Source organism: Procambarus clarkii, chromosome 67 (assembly GCF_040958095.1).
Source record: "Procambarus clarkii isolate CNS0578487 chromosome 67, FALCON_Pclarkii_2.0, whole genome shotgun sequence".
Taxonomy (NCBI): domain Eukaryota; kingdom Metazoa; phylum Arthropoda; class Malacostraca; order Decapoda; family Cambaridae; genus Procambarus; species Procambarus clarkii.
In genome coordinates, this window is record NC_091216.1 from 14,610,801 (window position 1) to 14,629,934 (window position 19,134).

Consider the following 19,134-nt stretch of genomic DNA (forward strand, 5'->3'; position numbering starts at 1 on the left):
GTCTGACCCATGGGCCACCATGTAGGTCTGACCCATGGGCCACCATGTAGGTCTGACCCATGGGCCACCATGTAGGTCTGACCCATGGGCCACCATGTAGGTCTGACCCATGGGCCACCATGTAGGTCTGACCCATGGGCCACCATGTAGGTCTGACCCATGGGCCACCGTGTAGGTCTGACCCATGGGCCACCATGTGGGTCTGACCCATGGGCCACCATGTAGGTCTGACTCATGGGCCACCATGTAGGTCTGACTCATGGGCCACCATGTAGGTCTGACCCATGGGCCACCATGTAGGTCTGACCCATGGGCCACCATGTAGGTCTGACTCATGGGCCACCATGTAGGTCTGACTCATGGGCCACCATGTAGGTCTGACTCATGGGTCACCATGTAGGTCTGACTCATGGGCCACCGTGTAGGTCTGACCCATGGGCCACCATGTAGGTCTGACCCATGGGCCACCATGTAGGTCTGACCCATGGGCCACCGTGTAGGTCTGACTCATGGGCCACCGTGTAGGTCTGACTCATGGGCCACCATGTAGGTCTGACTCATGGGCCACCATGTAGGTCTGACTCATGGGCCACCATGTAGGTCTGACTCATGGGCCACCATGTAGGTCTGACTCATGGGCCACCATGTAGGTCTGACCCATGGGCCACCATGTAGGTCTGACTCATGGGCCACCATGTAGGTCTGACTCATGGGCCACCATGTAGGTCTGACTCATGGGCCACCATGTAGGTCTGACCCATGGGCCACCATGTAGGTCTGACCCATGGGCCACCATGTAGGTCTGACCCATGGGCCACCATGTAGGTCTGACTCATGGGCCACCATGTAGGTCTGACCCATGGGCCACCATGTGGGTCTGACCCATGGGCCACCATGTAGGTCTGACTCATGGGCCACCATGTAGGTCTGACTCATGGGCCACCATGTAGGTCTGACCCATGGGCCACCATGTAGGTCTGACCCATGGGCCACCATGTAGGTCTGACTCATGGGCCACCATGTAGGTCTGACTCATGGGCCACCATGTAGGTCTGACTCATGGGTCACCATGTAGGTCTGACTCATGGGCCACCATGTAGGTCTGACTCATGGGTCACCATGTAGGTCTGACTCATGGGTCACCATGTAGGTCTGACTCATGGGCCACCATGTAGGTCTGACTCATGGGCCACCATGTAGATTAGACAGACAAAAGGAAACAATAAACATTGTGTTTTTTCCTATAGATTCCCAGGTAACTAAAGTGAAAACAGAGTTATACACTGCCACTTCTGTTGCAGTTGCAAAAAATCAATTTGAGACGTATTTTTTTTTACTTTTAATTTTGTAGGTTTATACTCGAGACAAAATAGTCATATTACTGATTACGTCAGTAAGGAGCATTGACACAACACACATGATTTGTCAGTGTCGTAACATAAATCACAATGCCAGAAGGTACCATCCACTTGGAATGGACGGTAGAGTGACGCCCTTGCTCCTTGCAGGTCGACGTTCAATCCCCCGATCGTCCGTGTGGTTGAGCACCATTCCTTTCCTCCTTTTCTCAAATCCTTATCCTCATATTCCTTCCAAAAGCTTTTTGATCATAGTGACTAAGTGCTGTCTCCTGTACCTGACAGGAGGCCTGGTCAGAAACCGGCCACAGCCTTGTTTCCCTGGCTACAATATGTTTTACCGTGATCGTGTGACGTCTTGTCCTGGCTACACAGTACCATTTGGCTAACAGGACCACCGGGTTCACAGTACCACCTGGCTCACAGGACCACCGGGCTCTCAGGACCACCTGGTCACAGGAACATGTACACTGAGAAGTGTCCCTTACTTCCTCATAATGCATCCAAAATTTGCTAGTGCAGGCTACTGAACATATGGCCCTGTATGACTAACCATCCTGCGAGATGAGGACTTTTAGTATCACTTCTACCTTATTCACTCTTGTGTTGATGATGATATCCTTATAAATGGATCCAGAGTTTGCCAGTGCAGACTACTTTTCACATGCCTCTGAATGACTAACCATCTTGTGTGACGGTTAGTCATACAGAGCTGGCTACGTGATTTTAGCTACTAGCATCACGTAGCTAGCTTTTTGACACACTGTACTCCCCTTCATATAATCTAGGGTAGCTGCACAAATGCAGCTACCTAAACAGTCACAGTCCTAAATGTATTAATAATAATAATATAAAAGTCCCTCACTTTTTAGTGTTGCCGCGTTAAGTAAGCTTATGCAGCTATACCCAGCTGATGGGTTGCTAACGTACCATAACAAAACAAAAAAGCGCATTTAAACTTAAATATGAGTATGAGGAAACAAGAGCAGAGTAAAAAGCCGAAGTTAAAACAAAAGTTAATATAATAAAACTAAATAAAAGGTACTTTAGCACCGGCAAATACAATTGTCTTTGTACACTTAATATGGATGACTTAAAAAAAAATAAAGCTTTAACACTAATTTCAATTCCAATAACTTGGACACTGAAAACAACAAAGTATAAATTGCAAAGAGCTACAATATATATTACCCAACACCACAACTCTTACTGAACTGCCATCACTAAGACCATATAAGTGTTACTCCAGACGAGCGCCCAAGTCGACTGCCTGTGGCCTCTAGCCTCTACCTGGCGTTGACTAGCTCGCCCTGCCCTGGAGCCAAGGTGGCGTGATTACAAATGATTATCTCTGTGATTATACAATGTTATAGCAAAGGTTGGTGCAGGAATGCCACACATAAACGAACATAGACTGTCACGTTACACAATATGATACACTTTTAGTATACAAATACACATAGAAAAGTTACGTGAACATAGAGTTAGTGATGACTGGTATGAGAGCCCAGTACCCGAATACTGAGGGTGATCATGTAACAGTTTATATATACTCACACTTTAGTTGTGTTCTGGACTATTTTCATTACAATGGCATATTTTCCTGGTTGGCCAGTAAGTTATTATAGTTATCTTAATTATTAACTCTCCCACTATTGTTAAGCTTTAAGCCCAATACGAAACCACTTGATCGTATGAACACGTCTAACGTCGCAATTGTGATCTGGGTTACCAGGTAAATCAGTATAGAATTACCGTGTGTCTTGACCATGTACAATAACCAAAATTATCTATGCAACTGTATAGCAGTTGGATGTTTATGTAAACATGTAGTCGTAGCAGAAAATTATGAATATCTCAAGGTAACGCTTTTTTTTAGCATGATATCAGAAAGGATTAGGAATCAAAGACCAAATCTTTGATCATTATTTAATTTTTAAAAAAATATATAACTGATTTGATTTTATTGATTATATATTTGGTTGTAAAACATATATTGACTCCATTTGTGATGGCAATTCCACTCATGGCAGGGTGACCCGGAGTCCCCCTTCTGGCAAGGATGGGGGCACCTGCGCCTGAAGACTTACCAACTTATAGAGAACAAGTACTTCGAGACGGCTGTCATCACTATGATCCTGCTGTCGTCACTGGCCTTAGCGCTGGAGGACGTCGACCTCAAGTATCGGCCGGTCCTCCAGGATGTACTCTACTATATGGACAGGATCTTCACCGTCATCTTCTTCATTGAGATGTTGATCAAGTGGGTGGCTCTCGGCTTCGCTAAGTACTTCACCAACGCTTGGTGCTGGCTCGACTTTCTTATTGTGATGGTGAGTTGGTGTGTGTGTGTGTGTGTGTGTGTGTGTGTGTGTGTGTGTGTGTGTGTGTGTGTACAACTCATCTCCCTAAAATGATAGTACTTACAGCACACATGTTATGGAACACACAAGAATGGAGTACTGCAACCAACAGTGTTCACGTTTTGTGCCATTAAGTTTGTAGAGGGCAGGAAAAACAGTGTAATACTCCTAAGGCTTGTGTAGGACATATATGTACTATACTAGACCTAAGATAACGTATAGTAGGCCTAGGGTTACTTATTCACAAATTGGACAGGTCACATTAGGTTCTGAGTTACTTTTCAAATTTGTTAAGTATGCTATGTGGGCTAATAAAACAAAACTTTAACTTTTTGAGTGCAACAGTCTATTTGTGTATGTTTGACCAAATAGTCACTATACGAACTGTCACTATTGCAGGATGGGTTGGTACATGTATATTCAAGCATGTTCGTGTGTATGTATGACTCCATGTTTGTATATATAAACATGTGTCTGTGTATGAGTGTTAATATTTGTATAGCAGTGAAATATAATTATGTAAGCACAGGCTACAGTTTATACAGCGCCTCTCATCTCTAAGGCACACCTACAAGGTGTTGTCGTGGTACCACCCCCTGTACCATCACCCACCGCGCCAGGCGGCCCAGTGCGGCTGACCGGACCGCCACCACACGGCCCTCAATCAGCCTTGAGTTATGAAGATATAAGGCTTCTTATAAGATAAGATATATCTCATATCTTAAGGTTTCTCATAAGAAGATAAGGAAAGGGGGTCTACAGCCCCCTCTCTTCATATCCCGTATCTTCGTATCTCTTCATATCACTACGCCTGAATTTTTAACGTCAGGCAGATTCGTCGCTGCAATCTGGTCGCCAGCACTGGCTATGATCGCCTAGCTGAGCTTGGTGTGTCCGGTGCTGCTTGCCACATCCACTAATCACATCCAAACTAACACCGACATTATCACCCACCATTTTCTGCTACCCACTGCCTCCTAGACCTAACGTTCATCAAGCACATAAGTCATCCACTTACGAAACCTTTACATCTTTCCTCTACCTTTGTGGCTTAGTTTGTATATATAAGCAGTTTGTGAGCTCCAAACTTCACAACCCAGGGTTATTACTGGTTTAGACAACCACGTGACGTTTTGGATCTCGAGAACTGTTTAATAAATCCAAGCCAATCCTAAGGAAAAGTTTTGTCAGTGGACACTTAAATACTTAATGAATCCTGGACCGGATCATTATCCTTGCATCTCTGCCTTCTGATTTATCTTGTTAAATAAACGCTGCAAAACCCTGGACATGTTCTTCAACATAAAGAGGACACAACTGTGCGTGTGTATGTCTCTGTGTGAATGCATTTAAGTGTGCCCATATGTATCCATACGTGTGTAGGGATAAAAACACATGGATGTTAATATACATACTAATATGTAACGTTTGTCATTTATGATGCTTCCATTCTTCCCAATAATACAGTTACGATTATCCCTTCACCCTATTTCTCTCTTTGTCTGTCTGTCTGTCTCTCTCACTTATTTCTTCTTCCACTCCTATATTTCCCTTTTCCCCATCGTGTTTATGTGTGGAGAGGCCACAGCAGGTGCCAGGAGCTAGGCGCGGGGGGTCGCCGGTGTGGAGCCACCACAGCCCCACTCCCAGCTCTCTCTTAAGCTATAGTCTCGTCCCTATCAACCCTTCCCACTCCAGATTATATGTACCCGTGAATGTTTAGCTGATATTCATTGGATAGCGAATGCATTGTGTATTTTAAAATTGACTTATTGAGAAGCTATCTACTATAAAATAAAAAAACTGTTTGGGTTGTGAAGGATAAGTAAAAAACAACAAATTTCAGACCTGAACATTTTTCAGTTGTCTGTCGCACGTCTCTGTTCCAGTATTATTTAAGCATTGACAGACTTAAGGTACAGTGATGATTGTAAATATAACCCCATTTCTTTATGTATGGTTGTGTTGATGTTACTGCATGTGGGCAGGTATATATGGGTGAGAAACTCCTAGGCTACCTCTGGAAGCAGACGCCACGCCTGCACCACTCTGGAAACCCCTTCCAAAAGTCAACCTTTATTTTATATTTGAAATTAATATTCTTTTTTTGAATGAAGATGAATAAATGTGTTTTGAATGAGTAGGCAGGTGTGTGATATAAATAAATATATATATATATATACACATACACACACACACAGGTGTGTGTATGTGTGTGTGTGTGTGTGTGTATTCACCTAATTGTGCTTGCGGGGGTTGAGCTTTGCTCTTTCGGCCCGCCTTTCAACTGTCAATCAACTGCTACTAACTACTAACTATTTTTTTTTCACACACACACACACACACATAGGAAGCAGTGTGTGAGTGAGTGAGTGAGTTTGTGAGTGTGTGTGTGTGTGTGTGAGTGAGTGAGTGTGTGTGTGTGTGTGTGAGTGAGTGAGTGTGTGTGTGTGTGATTGAGTGAGAGTGTGTGTGTATGTGTGAGTGAGTGAGTGAGTGTGTGTGTGAGAGGGTAGGGTATCCCCACTCCCTGTAACACACTTGGTCTTGTAGGTGTCACTGATAAACTTGGCTGCTATTTGGGCCGGAGCTGACGACATACCAGCGTTCAGGTCGATGAGAACATTGCGCGCCCTGCGGCCTCTCCGGGCAGTGTCGCGCTGGGAGGGCATGAGAGTAAGTAGCGTGTCGCGGTGAGGGCAGGTGCCCTGGTTGTGATGTCCTCGTGGGTAGCCCATGCTCGCCCACAACCACTCATCACCCCACAAGAGTGGGTGGGGGATCCCGGCGATGGCTGGCCGCATGGGCAACGCCGCTATACTGTCCATATTCAGTGTTCGTTGACCTGTGTTCCGCCGCCACCACAACCTCTGCTGACCGCTGGCCCTCACCTCCTGTCTTCCCTGCTCTCGTACTCCCATAGCTCCTCCCCTATATACCTCTTCTCCCTTGCTTCCCTTTTATCTCTCTACTCTCCACGGTCTCACTATTATATATATATATATATATATATATATATATATATATATATATATATATATATATATATATATATATATATATATATATATATATATATATATATGTCGTACCTAGTAGCCAGAACGCACTTCTATGCCTACTATGCAAGGCCCGATTTGCCTAATAAGCCAAGTTTTCATGAATTAATTGTTTTTCGACTACCTAACCTACCTAACCTAACCTAACCTAACTTTTTCGGCTACCTAACCTAACCTAACCTATAAAGATAGGTTAGGTTAGGTTAGGTAGGGTTGGTTAGGTTCGGTCATATATCTACGTTAATTTTAACTCCAATAAAAAAAATTGACCTCATACATAATGAAATGGGTAGCTTTATCATTTCATAAGAAAAATATTAGAGAAAATATATTAATTCAGGAAAACTTGGCTTACTAGGCAAATCGGGCCTTGCATAGTAGGCCGAGAAGTGCATTCTGGCTACTAGGTACGACATATATATATATATATATATATATATATATATATATATATATATATATATATATATATATATATATATATATATATATACATATTACAGAAAACACACGATTAAATGACAATCACTGTTCGAAGCTCTTATATATATATATATATATATATATATATATATATATATATATATAATATATATATATATATATATATATATATATATATATATATATATATATATATATATATTAGTATATATATTAGTATATTTTGGTAGCAGTCTTTCCTGTAGACATATATTATTAAATATGACCGAAAAAGTAAGATTAATAATTCTAACACGAATTTTCTCAATCTTTCGTATATTTCTTTTCACTGTTGGAGGTAAATCAAAAATCAATTCTCCAAAAAAATGAATTTTGGAGAATTGATTTTTGATTTACCTCCAACAGTGAAAAGAAATGTACGAAAGATTGAGAAAATTCGTGTTAGAATTATTAATCTTACTTTTTCGGTCATATTTAATAATATATATATATATATATATATATATATATATATATATATATATATATATATATATATATATATATATATATATATATATATATATATATATGTATATATATATGTATATATTATGTACCTGGTCTTCCACTGTTTAAACTAGACATAAACTCCTTTTCTATCTTCGTGAGGTAGACAGCGGTGGCGCCCTGTCTTACCTCTGGAGATTATAATGCTACAGTTTGCTCTCTGTTCTGTGTGTCTTGCAGAGACTTAATACTATATCTCTCGGGAAAAGTGGCTACCTCTTATTTCTCCAGCCCACTCTTTGTTTACGATAGCCTCCTGACCCCCACCACGCCAGTTGTCCTGACCATCTTCCACCACCCCAGTTACAATCATCCTCCGTATACCTCCCCCCCCCCCACAATCAACCCCGGTTGTGGAGAGTGGCCAGCCAGCCGGTGGTTGTGGCTGGGAACTGTGTCTAACTAATATCTCTCCCTGTAGTGTATGGTGTTGGCCGCTGGCGTGCGGGCCCCTACGTGTTTATACTTCTACTGTAGTGAGCGTCAACCTCTTCCTGCCTCTCTATTTTCTATGTGTAACTCTTGTGGGCTCTGATTTCCAGGTGTCCTTGATTAACCTTGTGGCAACCCTGGCTGGAGCAGGCAAAATTCAGGCGTTCAAAACGATGAGAACGCTGCGCGCTCTGCGACCCCTGAGGGCCATGTCCCGTATGCAGGGCATGAGGGTAAGTGGTGCCCGCCCACAGCAGCCATGTCCCAGCAGGTGCTGCACGGCGCATGACCCCAACCTGCCACTAGACTATGCAGGCCGCCTCTCCAGCATCCTCGCCATCCGCTCCGCTACCCCAACATCTAACAGAGTTGCGGGGTGCGGGGGTCTCCAGGCAGTGCTGCTGGACTACTGCCGCCGCCCTCACCACCGCCCCCTCACCGGCCATCCTACTGCTAACTCCCCGTCCACCGCCCGCCCATGTCACCCTTGAGGTGTGGGAGCGGGGAGACTGTGGGATCTGGTTGGATCGGACGGTGGGCTGAAGTTTACAAGCCTCCAACTGACTTCTTTCAGTGCCACTGGAACGAACTAAACAGCCTTTAGAAGGGCCGGTTAAACATGAGTCTAGGGAAGGGGGGTCACAGTCCCGACGCATGCGCACTGGGCATGTAATTGCATGGGTCTCAATCCAGAATACGCATGATGGAAATTTCTAATTAATACACTTTTAATCATGCTTTATCACTTACCAACAATTGGCAATAAAACTTCAAACACATTAATCACTAAACGGAGAGAAGATAATATTTTCACAAAAGCAAGTTTGAGCACTTTACGTTGGTTCAAGTTGTCAGTGCTGTCACTTGACACAACATATATATAAAGGTGGCAGAGCCTTGACCAGAGCTCGCTTTGACACTAACAAGAACACCAGCAAAGCTTCACCAGCGTCGCATCATCAAAACAACTCATACCAGCAGTTGTTGCTATAATTTATGTGCCCCATACTCTCATCACCAGAGACTCCACAACCTGTAATTACTCCAACAGCAGCCTTTTTAACTTGATGGTAGCTTCAAACATCATTTACTGGCATAGGAAAATAACTTTTTAACTCGCAATAAGTTTACATTGTCCCATTTCACTTATTATGAGTTAACAATGTCCCTTTAGAGTTAATGAAATTCCCCCCAAAATGGAAATACACAGTAACTGAAGGTGGAAGGAAGCCTAACTCGAGGCTGGTAGTCTGTTTCCCTCCCACCCCCATACCTCTCGTGTGAACTTTCACACTTCACCATGTTTAAGTAGTTAGCGTTGACGGCTTGTAGCCTCACAACAATGGCGCTAGAGTCACCTGGCATCATTATCGTCACGCAAATCACCTTTTTGAACGCCAGTCTCACTTCAGTTTGAGTGTTATTACAGTTAGCACACATGACAATGAAGTAGCTGGTCAGTAAATTGTATAGTGTATAGAAAAAGGTAGACTGGTACCGGAAAATAGCCTTGGTATGGGACGTGCTGAGCACACCGCAACCTTATGGGACGTGCTGAACACACAGCAACCTTTTGGGACGTGCTGAGCACACAGCAAACTTATGGGACATGCTGAGCACACAGCAACCTTATGGGAGGTGCTGAGCACACATCAACCTTATGGGACGTGCTGAGAACACAGCAACCTAACTGCTCAAGTCAACAACGGCCACAGAGGCGCTGGAGTTGGCCCGGACGAAACGGTGGGGGCCCAAGGGGGGGATCCCTTCACTTCACGCAACGCCTTACTGCATGAGTAAACTGCCTGCGTTTTGCGTCAGTTACTGCATGATTCTCTGCGTCTGTACCCTTCTGCATGACATCTTTACTGCCTCTCTGTTGACGCTTGAATTTACATTCTTATATCTTGTCCATTGTCTTGTGCGTGACACACTTCCACCAGTCAATAGTTCTAGATGACTATCTTTACATTTTGCTTGGCTTCTTGTAACGGCAGATAATTAATTATTCAGATAGTATTCTCATGTTAATAAGCACAGGAAATATTGCAATTAAAACTTTATAAAACATTAGCTATGAATTACATATTTCTATGATTCAACATGGTAGACTGGGGAGAAGTAGTACTGAACTATCATAGGATTGGCAAGTGGACTATTCATATGTAGTTATTTAACGATGGGTAAATTCTGGTACAATAATACTTTATTTTGATTTATATTATAATTCCAAAAATTTAAATTAACACCAAGAACCCATGTCGTAGCCTGAGGCCTACGACATGGGTTGTCTTATTTTTGTCTAAGAAGTAGGAGACAGATCCGATTACCCTTCCTAAGATGACCTGTACACCTTCTCGACACCGTATGGTGTCTCACCTCAGTGACCTACAGTGGTGGTGCATACTTGCCGACAACGGCGGCTGGAATGAAAAATTAATAGTCAAACTTCCTTTTTTCAAAATTCTTTTTGCAGATTTTTTAAACAGACTCATTCACTTACTAGATTTAACTTGTATGCTACACTGACCTCCAAGCTTGCACCAGCATTTGGCGAAGAAAACAGCTTCTTCTCACCATCCACGCAGTGCTGGGTGTCTCTGGTCTTGTGCTAGGCTTCTCCACCAGATAGTTATCTCAGTTCTACTCAAATCTATTTTTATTTATATATTTCTCTTTTCATCTATGATTGATTTTACTTACAATTGCCTCAAAATTAAAAAGATTACAAGAGGTTACTATATGCAAAAGTTATCACATATACAAGTGGAATGGTACATCCGACAGCTCTCATGTACTATTTAAGACATGAACAAGGAAAACAATAACTTAGACAAAGTATTATGACAGAAAATGGGGTGTTTTCATCTTCTGATAATGTCTTAAGTATACGCGAAGGCCCTCGGATTTGTCGTTTCGCTTTCTGCGAGGGGGTCTCGCGGCTGAGTAGATAGCGCCTAGGGGTCGTAGTCCTAAAACACACCACACACCGGGTTCGATTCCCTGCAAAGGCGGAAACAAATGGGCAGAGTTTCTTTCACCAGGATACGCCTGTTCACTACCAGTAAATATGTACTTGGGAGTTAGACAGTTGCTTCGGGCTGCTTCCTGGGCATGTGCGTGTTAGAGAGATCTATATGTAGTAGGCATAATAGAGGAAAAATAGATTGATTAGAAAGGCGGGGTCCAAGAACTAATATCTCGATTCTGCAGGCACAAATAGTAAATACACTCATACACACTCCCTCTATCACACACACACACACACATAATTAGTGTCTTTGTGTGTGTGTTTTCTACATTTAAATCTTTGCGCCTACTTAATTCTATTTTCCTGTTTTCGAAATGCGGTTCCTATCACTATCCTGACGGTTTTGGCTTCTCTTTTTTATGTGTTCTCTTGTTACAATTTAGTGTTTTTTTTTTTTTTTGCTGTAAATATTTGTTAATTATATATTTCTATTTTATTGTCTTAATCTAGTGTTTGTTCTCGGGTTCGAGCATTTATTATTTTTTTACATTTTGTTGCATTATTCCCTAGCTGTGCCTCTTCTTTGTTTACTCTCCACGTCTCGCGTCAGCAAGGGATTTTCTCTCAATTCGTCTCCCGTTTCCATCATCTCAATGTTTTTTGTGTCTATTTGCAATTGCATTTTGCATTATATTTATAGATTCTTTGCAGTTTAGATTCTTTGCAGCTTTTCTTGTCTCCATGTGTCTCCTCTTCTCCCAGTACCCCCCCCATGTGTCTCATCTTCTCCCAGTACCCTATGTGTCTCCTCGTCTCTCAGTACCTCCATGTGTCTCATCTTCTCCCAGTACCCCCCCCATGTGTCTCATCTTCTCCCAGTACCCTATGTGTCTCCTCGTCTCTCAGTACCTCCATGTGTCTCATCTTCTCCCAGTACCCCATGAGTCTCCTCTTCTCCCAGAACCTCCATGTGTCTCCTCTTCTCCCAGTACCTCCATGTGTCTCATCTTCTCCCAGTACCCCGTGTGTCTCCTCTTTTCCCAGTACCTCCATGTGCCTCCTCTTCTCCCAGTACCCCGTGTGTCTCCTCTTCTCCCAGTACCCCATGAGTTTCCTCTTCTCCCAGTACCTCCATGTGTCTCATCTTCTCCCAGTACCTCCATGTGTCTCCTCTTCTCCCAGTACCTCCATGTGTCTCCTCTTCTCCCAGTACCTCCATGTGTCTCCTCTTCTCCCAGTACCTCCATGAACCTCCTCTTCTCCCAGTACCTCCATGAGTCTCCTCTACTCACAGTACCTCCATGAGTCTCCTCTTCTCCCAGTACCCCATGTGTCTCCTCTTCTCCCAGTACCTCCATGTGTCTCCTCTTCTCCCAGTACCTCCATGAACCTCCTCTTCTCCCAGTACCTCCATGAACCTCCTCTTCTCCCAGTACTCCATGTGTCTCCTCTTCTCCCAGTACCTCCATGTGTCTCCTCTTCTCCCAGTACCTCCATGAACCTCCTCTTCTCCCAGTACCCCATGTGTCTCCTCTTCTCCCAGTACCTCCATGAGTCTCCTCTTCTCCCAGTACCTCCATGAGTCTCCTCTTCTCACAGTACCTCCATGAACCTCCTCTTCTCCCAGTACCTCCATGAACCTCCTCTTCTCACAGTACCTCCATGAGTCTCCTCTTCTCACAGTACCTCCATGAACCTCCTCTTCTCCCAGTACCTCCATGAGTCTCCTCTTCTCACAGTACCTCCATGAGTCTCCTCTTCTCACAGTACCTCCATGAACCTCCTCTTCTCCCAGTACCTCCATGAGTCTCCTCTACTCACAGTACCTCCATGGACCTCCTCTTCTCCCAGTACCTCCATGTGTCTCCTCTTCTCCCAGTATCTCCATGTGTCTCCTCTTCTCCCAGTACCTCCATGAGTCTCATCTTCTCCCAGTACCTCCATGTGTCTCCTCTTCTCCCAGTACCTCTATGTGTCTCCTTTTCTCCCAGTACCTCCATGTGTCTCCTCTTCTCCCAGTATCTCCATGTGTCTCCTTTTCTCCAAGTACCTCCATGTGTCTCCTCTTCTCCCAGTACCTCCATGAGTCTCCTCTTCTCCCAGTACCTCCATGTGTCTCCTCTTCTCCCAGTACCTCTATGTGTCTCCTTTTCTCCCAGTACCTCCATGTGTCTCCTCTTCTCCCAGTACCTCCATGTGTCTCCTCTTCTCCCAGTACCTCCATGAGTCTCCTCTTCTCCCAGTACCTCCATATGTCTCCTCTTCTCCCAGTACCTCTATGTGTCTCCTTTTCTCCCAGTACCTCCATGTGTCTCCTCTTCTCCCAGTACCTCCATGTGTCTCCTCTTCTCCCAGTACCTCCATGTGTCTCCTCTTCTCCCAGTACCTCCATGTGTCTCCTCTTCTCCCAGTACCTCCATGTGTCTCCTCTTCTCCCAGTACCTCCATGAGTCTCCTCTTCTCCCAGTACCTCCATGTGTCTCCTCTTCTCCCAGTACCTCCATGAGTCTCCTCTTCTCCCAGTACCTCCATGTGTCTCCTCTTCTCCCAGTACCTCCATGAGTCTCCTCTTCTCCCAGTACCTCCATGTGTCTCCTCTTCTCCCAGTACCTCCATGAGTCTCCTCTTCTCCCAGTACCTCCATGTGTCTCCTCTTCTCCCAGTACCTCTATGTGTCTCCTTTTCTCCCAGTACCTCCATGTGTCTCCTCTTCTCCCAGTACCTCCATGTGTCTCCTCTTCTCCCAGTACCTCCATGAGTCTCCTCTTCTCCCAGTACCTCCATATGTCTCCTCTTCTCCCAGTACCTCTATGTGTCTCCTTTTCTCCCAGTACCTCCATGTGTCTCCTCTTCTCCCAGTACCTCCATGTGTCTCCTCTTCTCCCAGTACCTCCATGTGTCTCCTCTTCTCCCAGTACCTCCATGTGTCTCCTCTTCTCCCAGTACCTCCATGTGTCTCCTCTTCTCCCAGTACCTCCATGAGTCTCCTCTTCTCCCAGTACCTCCATGTGTCTCCTCTTCTCCCAGTACCTCCATGAGTCTCCTCTTCTCCCAGTACCTCCATGTGTCTCCTCTTCTCCCAGTACCTCCATGAGTCTCCTCTTCTCCCAGTACCTCCATGTGTCTCCTCTTCTCCCAGTACCTCCATGAGTCTCCTCTTCTCCCAGTACCTCCATGTGTCTCCTCTTCTCCCAGTACCTCCATGAGTCTCCTCTTCTCCCAGTACCTCCATGAGTCTCCTCTTCTCCCAGTACCTCCATGTGTCTCCTCTTCTCCCAGTACCTCCATGAGTCTCCTCTTCTCCCAGTACCCCATGAGTCTCTTCTTCTCCCAGTACCCCATGTGTCTCCTCTTCTCCCAGTACCTCCATGAACCTCCTCTTCTCCCAGTACCCCATGTGTCTCCTCTTCTCCCAGTACCTCTATGTGTCTCCTTTTCTCCCAGTACCTCCATGTGTCTCCTCTTCTCCCAGTACCTCCATGAGTCTCCTCTTCTCCCAGTACCTCCATGTGTCTCCTCTTCTCCCAGTACCTCCATTGTCTCCTCTTCTCCCAGTATCTCCATGTGTCTCCTCTTCTCCCAGTATCTCCATGTGTCTCCTCTTCTCCCAGTACCTCCATGTGTCTCCTCTTCTCCCAGTACCTCCATGAGTCTCCTCTTCTCCCAGTACCCCATGAGTCTCTTCTTCTCCCAGTACCCCATGTGTCTCCTCTTCTCCCAGTACCTCCATGAACCTCCTCTTCTCCCAGTACCCCATGTGTCTCCTCTTCTCCCAGTACCTCTATGTGTCTCCTTTTCTCCCAGTACCTCCATGTGTCTCCTCTTCTCCCAGTACCTCCATGAGTCTCCTCTTCTCCCAGTACCTCCATGTGTCTCCTCTTCTCCCAGTACCTCCATTGTCTCCTCTTCTCCCAGTATCTCCATGTGTCTCCTCTTCTCCCAGTATCTCCATGTGTCTCCTCTTCTCCCAGTATCTCCATGTGTCTCCTCTTCTCCCAGTACCCCATGTGTCTCCTCTTCTCCCAGTACCTCCATGTGTCTCCTCTTCTCCCAGTACCTCATGTGTCTCCTCTTCTCCCAGTACCTCCATGAGTCTCCTCTTCTCCCAGTACCCCATGTGTCTCCTCTTCTCCCAGTACCTCCATGAGTCTCCTCTTCTCCCAGTACCCCATGTGTCTCCTCTTCTCCCAGTACCTCCATGAGTCTCCTCTTCTCCCAGTACCTCCATGTGTCTCCTCTTCTCCCAGTACCTCCATGAGTCTCCTCTTCTCCCAGTACCCCATGTGTCTCCTCTTCTCCCAGTACCCCATATGTCTCCTCTTCTCCCAGTATCTCCATGTGTCTCCTCTTCTCCCAGTATCTCCATGTGTCTCCTCTTCTCCCAGTACCCCATGTGTCTCCTCTTCTCCCAGTACCCTATGTGTCTCCTCTTCTCCCAGTACCTCCATGAGTCTCCTCTTCTCCCAGTACCTCCATGTGTCTCCTCTTCTCCCAGTACCTCCATGAGTCTCCTCTTCTCCCAGTATCTCCATGTGTCTCCTCTTCTCCTTGTACTTCCTCAAGTCTCCTCATTTTTGTATATTTTGTATAAAGAGAAAATGTTAGTTTTCTGGTATTTTCTTCAACTTTTCATGTTGGTTATTATGCGTGTGACAGTATACCTCTCGCATCTTACGTTGTTTTGTGATGTATTTGCTTTTGAAGAAAACTTATTTCGTCTGGACTCCTGATTCACACTCCTGCATTTGTTGCTCCTCTTCATTTGTTTTTGTCGTGTTTCCTTGTTATATATTCTTCTATTATGTTAATTTCCGTAGACCGTCTCATGTGAGGATTCTCAGTAGTGGGTAACTGTATATATTTTGTGTTCCTCACTGATTTGGGAAGGGTAGGTTAGGTTAGGTTAGGTTAGGGGACATTCTTTCATGGGTCCGTCATATTTCAGGTCTCTCACACACACACACACACACACACACACCTTCGCAAATAGAGTGGTAGACGGTTGGAACAAGTTAAGTGAGAAGGTGGTGGAGGCCAAGACCGTCAGTAGTTTCAAAGCGTTATATGACAAAGAGTGCTGGGAAGACGGGACACCACGAGCGTAGCTCTCATCCTGTAACTGCACTTAGGTAATTACACACACACACACACACACACACACACACACACACACACACACACACACACACACACACACACACACACACACACACACACACACACACACACACTCACCTGCACACTGTTAAGTATACCACCCGTGCTTCAAGTAGGTCTGACCTAGTACTGTGAGGGTGTAGGTCTAGCCTAGTACTGTGAGGATGTAAGTCTGGCCTAGTAATGTGATGGTGTAGGTCTAGCCTAGTACTGTGAGGGTTTAGGTCTGGCCTAATACTGAGAGGGTGTAGGTATGGTCTAGTACTGAGAGGGTGTAGGTGTGGTCTAGTACTGTGAGGGGGGTGTAGGTGTGGTCTAGTACTGTGAGGGTGTAGGTGTGGCTTAGTACTGAGAGGGTGTAGGTGTGGTCTAGTACTGTGAGGGTGTAGGTGTGGCCTAGTACTGAGAGGGTGTAGGTGTGGCCTAGTACTGTGAGGGTGTAGGTCTTGCCTAGTACTGTGAGGATGTAGGTCTGGCCTAGAAATGTGAGGGTGTAGGTGTGACCTAGTACTGTGAGGGTGTAGGTGTGACCTAGTACTGTGAGGGTGTAGGTGTGACCTAGTACTGTGAGGGTGTAGGTGTGACCTAGTACTGTGAGGGTGTAGGTGTGGTCTAGTACTGAGAGGGTGTAGGTGTGACCTAGTACTGTGAGGGTATAGGTGTGACCTAGTACTGTGAGGGTGTAGGTGTGACCTAGTACTGTGAGGGTGTAGGTGTGACCTAGTACTGTGAGGGTGTAGGTGTGGCCTAGTACTGAGAGGGTGTAGGTGTGACCTAGTACTGTGAGGGTATAGGTGTGACCTAGTACTGTGAGGGTGTAGGTGTGACCTAGTACTGTGAGGGAGTAGGTGTGACCTAGTACTGTGAGGGTGTAGGTGTGGCCTAGTACTGAGAGGGTGTAGGTGTGACCTAGTACTGTGAGGGTGTAGGTGTGACCTAGTACTGTGAGGGTGTAGGTGTGACCTAGTACTGTGAGGGTGTAGGTGTGACCTAGTACTGTGAGGGTGTAGGTGTGACCTAGTACTGTGAGGGTATAGGTGTGACCTAGTACTGTGAGGGTGTAGGTGTGACCTAGTACTGTGATGGTGTAGGTGTGACCTAGTACTGAGAGGGTGTAGGTGTGGCTTAGTACTGTGATGGGTGTAGGTGTGGCCATGTACTGTGATGGGTGTAGGTGTGGCCATGTACTGTGAGGGTGTAGTATGAGAGTGGATGAGATGTGCCGGACATGTTGGGCAGGAACTGCTAGTGGCATTAAAAGGGGGGCGTCGTATAGGTCTTGATCTACCCATATCCAACTTCAGGGTCACTCTTCCATTACATTCAGTATGTTTGTCCTCCTGGTCCCCCATATTCATGCTCACATACACTTTAGTTGGTGGTTTAGGATTAGCGGTGCAATAGTCTTCTCAGCTTGTTGGCGTCTTTTTGATTACTAACTCCTTAATATTCAATTGCCAATATCTTCACCACACTGAGAAGTTTACCTTCGCATGGTTCCTTAACAAGAAAGGGCGAGTTTGAGTTACATTTAGGGGTAGTTAGTGACCAGACTGGCTTGTCCGGAGGGGAAGGCTGTGTGTATGTGTAGCGACACCTTCGCTGCCGGGGGACGCCGGCTGGTCCCCGCCCCTGCAGCAGGTGTACTGACACGCCCTCCTGCAGGTGGTGGTTAACGCCCTGGTGGGAGCCATCCCGTCAATCGTCAACGTGTTGCTGGTGTGTCTCATCTTCTGGCTCATCTTCGCCATCATGGGTGTCCAACTCTTCAACGGCAAGTACCACAAGGTGAGTGTCACACTACACAGCCCTGGTCATGAGGGCGACTCTACTACTGCACAGTATCCCGCCAACACCACATGACAGTTGCACAGTTCCTCACCCCCACACCCACATGACAGTTGCACAGTTCCACCCCCACGCCCACATGACAGCTGCATAGTTCTACCCCAACACCCCAAATGATGGTTGCACAGTTCCACCCCTACACCCCACATGACAGCTACACAGTTTCACTCCCACACCCCACATGACGGCTGCACAGTTCCACCCTCACACCCCACATGACGGCTGCACAGTTACACCCCACACCTCACATGACAGTTGCACAGTTCCACCCCCACACCCCACATGACTGCTTCACAGTTCCACCCCCACACCCTACATCACAACAGCACAATACCACCACCACACATTACATCACAACAGCACAATGCCACCACCACCTACTACATCACAACTGCACAATACCACCACACACACTACATCACAACTGCACAATACCACCACACACACTACATCACAACTGCACAATACCACCACACACACTACATCACAACTGCACAATACCACCACACACCCTACATCACAACTGCACAATACCACCACACACACTACATCACAACTGCACAATACCACCACACACACTACATCACAACTGCACAATACCACCACACACACTACATCACAACTGCACAATACCACCACACACACTACATCACAACTGCACAATACCACCACACACTACATCACAACTGCACAATACCACCACACACTACATCACAACTGCACAATACCACCACACACTACATCACAACTGCACAATACCACCGCCACACACTATATCACAACTGCACAATACCACCGTAACATACTACATCACAACTGCACAATACCACCGCCACACACTATATCACAACTGCACAATACCACCGTAACATACTACATCACAACTGCACAATACCACCGTAACACACTACATCACAACTGCACAATACCACCGTAACACACTACATCACAAC

At 45.7% G+C, this 19,134-nt stretch overlaps 1 protein-coding gene across 9 annotated transcripts in view; it reads left to right on the top strand.

Moving 5' to 3' along the window:
- The window catches only part of LOC123767550 (sodium voltage-gated channel paralytic), a 328,629-nt gene that overhangs the window by 272,557 nt on the left and 36,938 nt on the right, over positions 1–19,134 (top strand). For 8 of the 9 annotated variants that reach the window (XM_069310351.1, XM_069310354.1, XM_069310345.1 and 5 more), the window contains 3 exons: positions 3,392–3,691; positions 8,316–8,438; positions 17,999–18,121. In XM_069310351.1, coding sequence (XP_069166452.1) covers positions 3,392–3,691; positions 8,316–8,438; positions 17,999–18,121 — 546 coding nt within the window. Of the gene's footprint in view, positions 1–3,391; positions 3,692–6,274; positions 6,398–8,315; positions 8,439–17,998; positions 18,122–19,134 lie in introns of all 9 variants that reach the window. The other variant, XM_069310346.1, reaches the window with a different exon arrangement.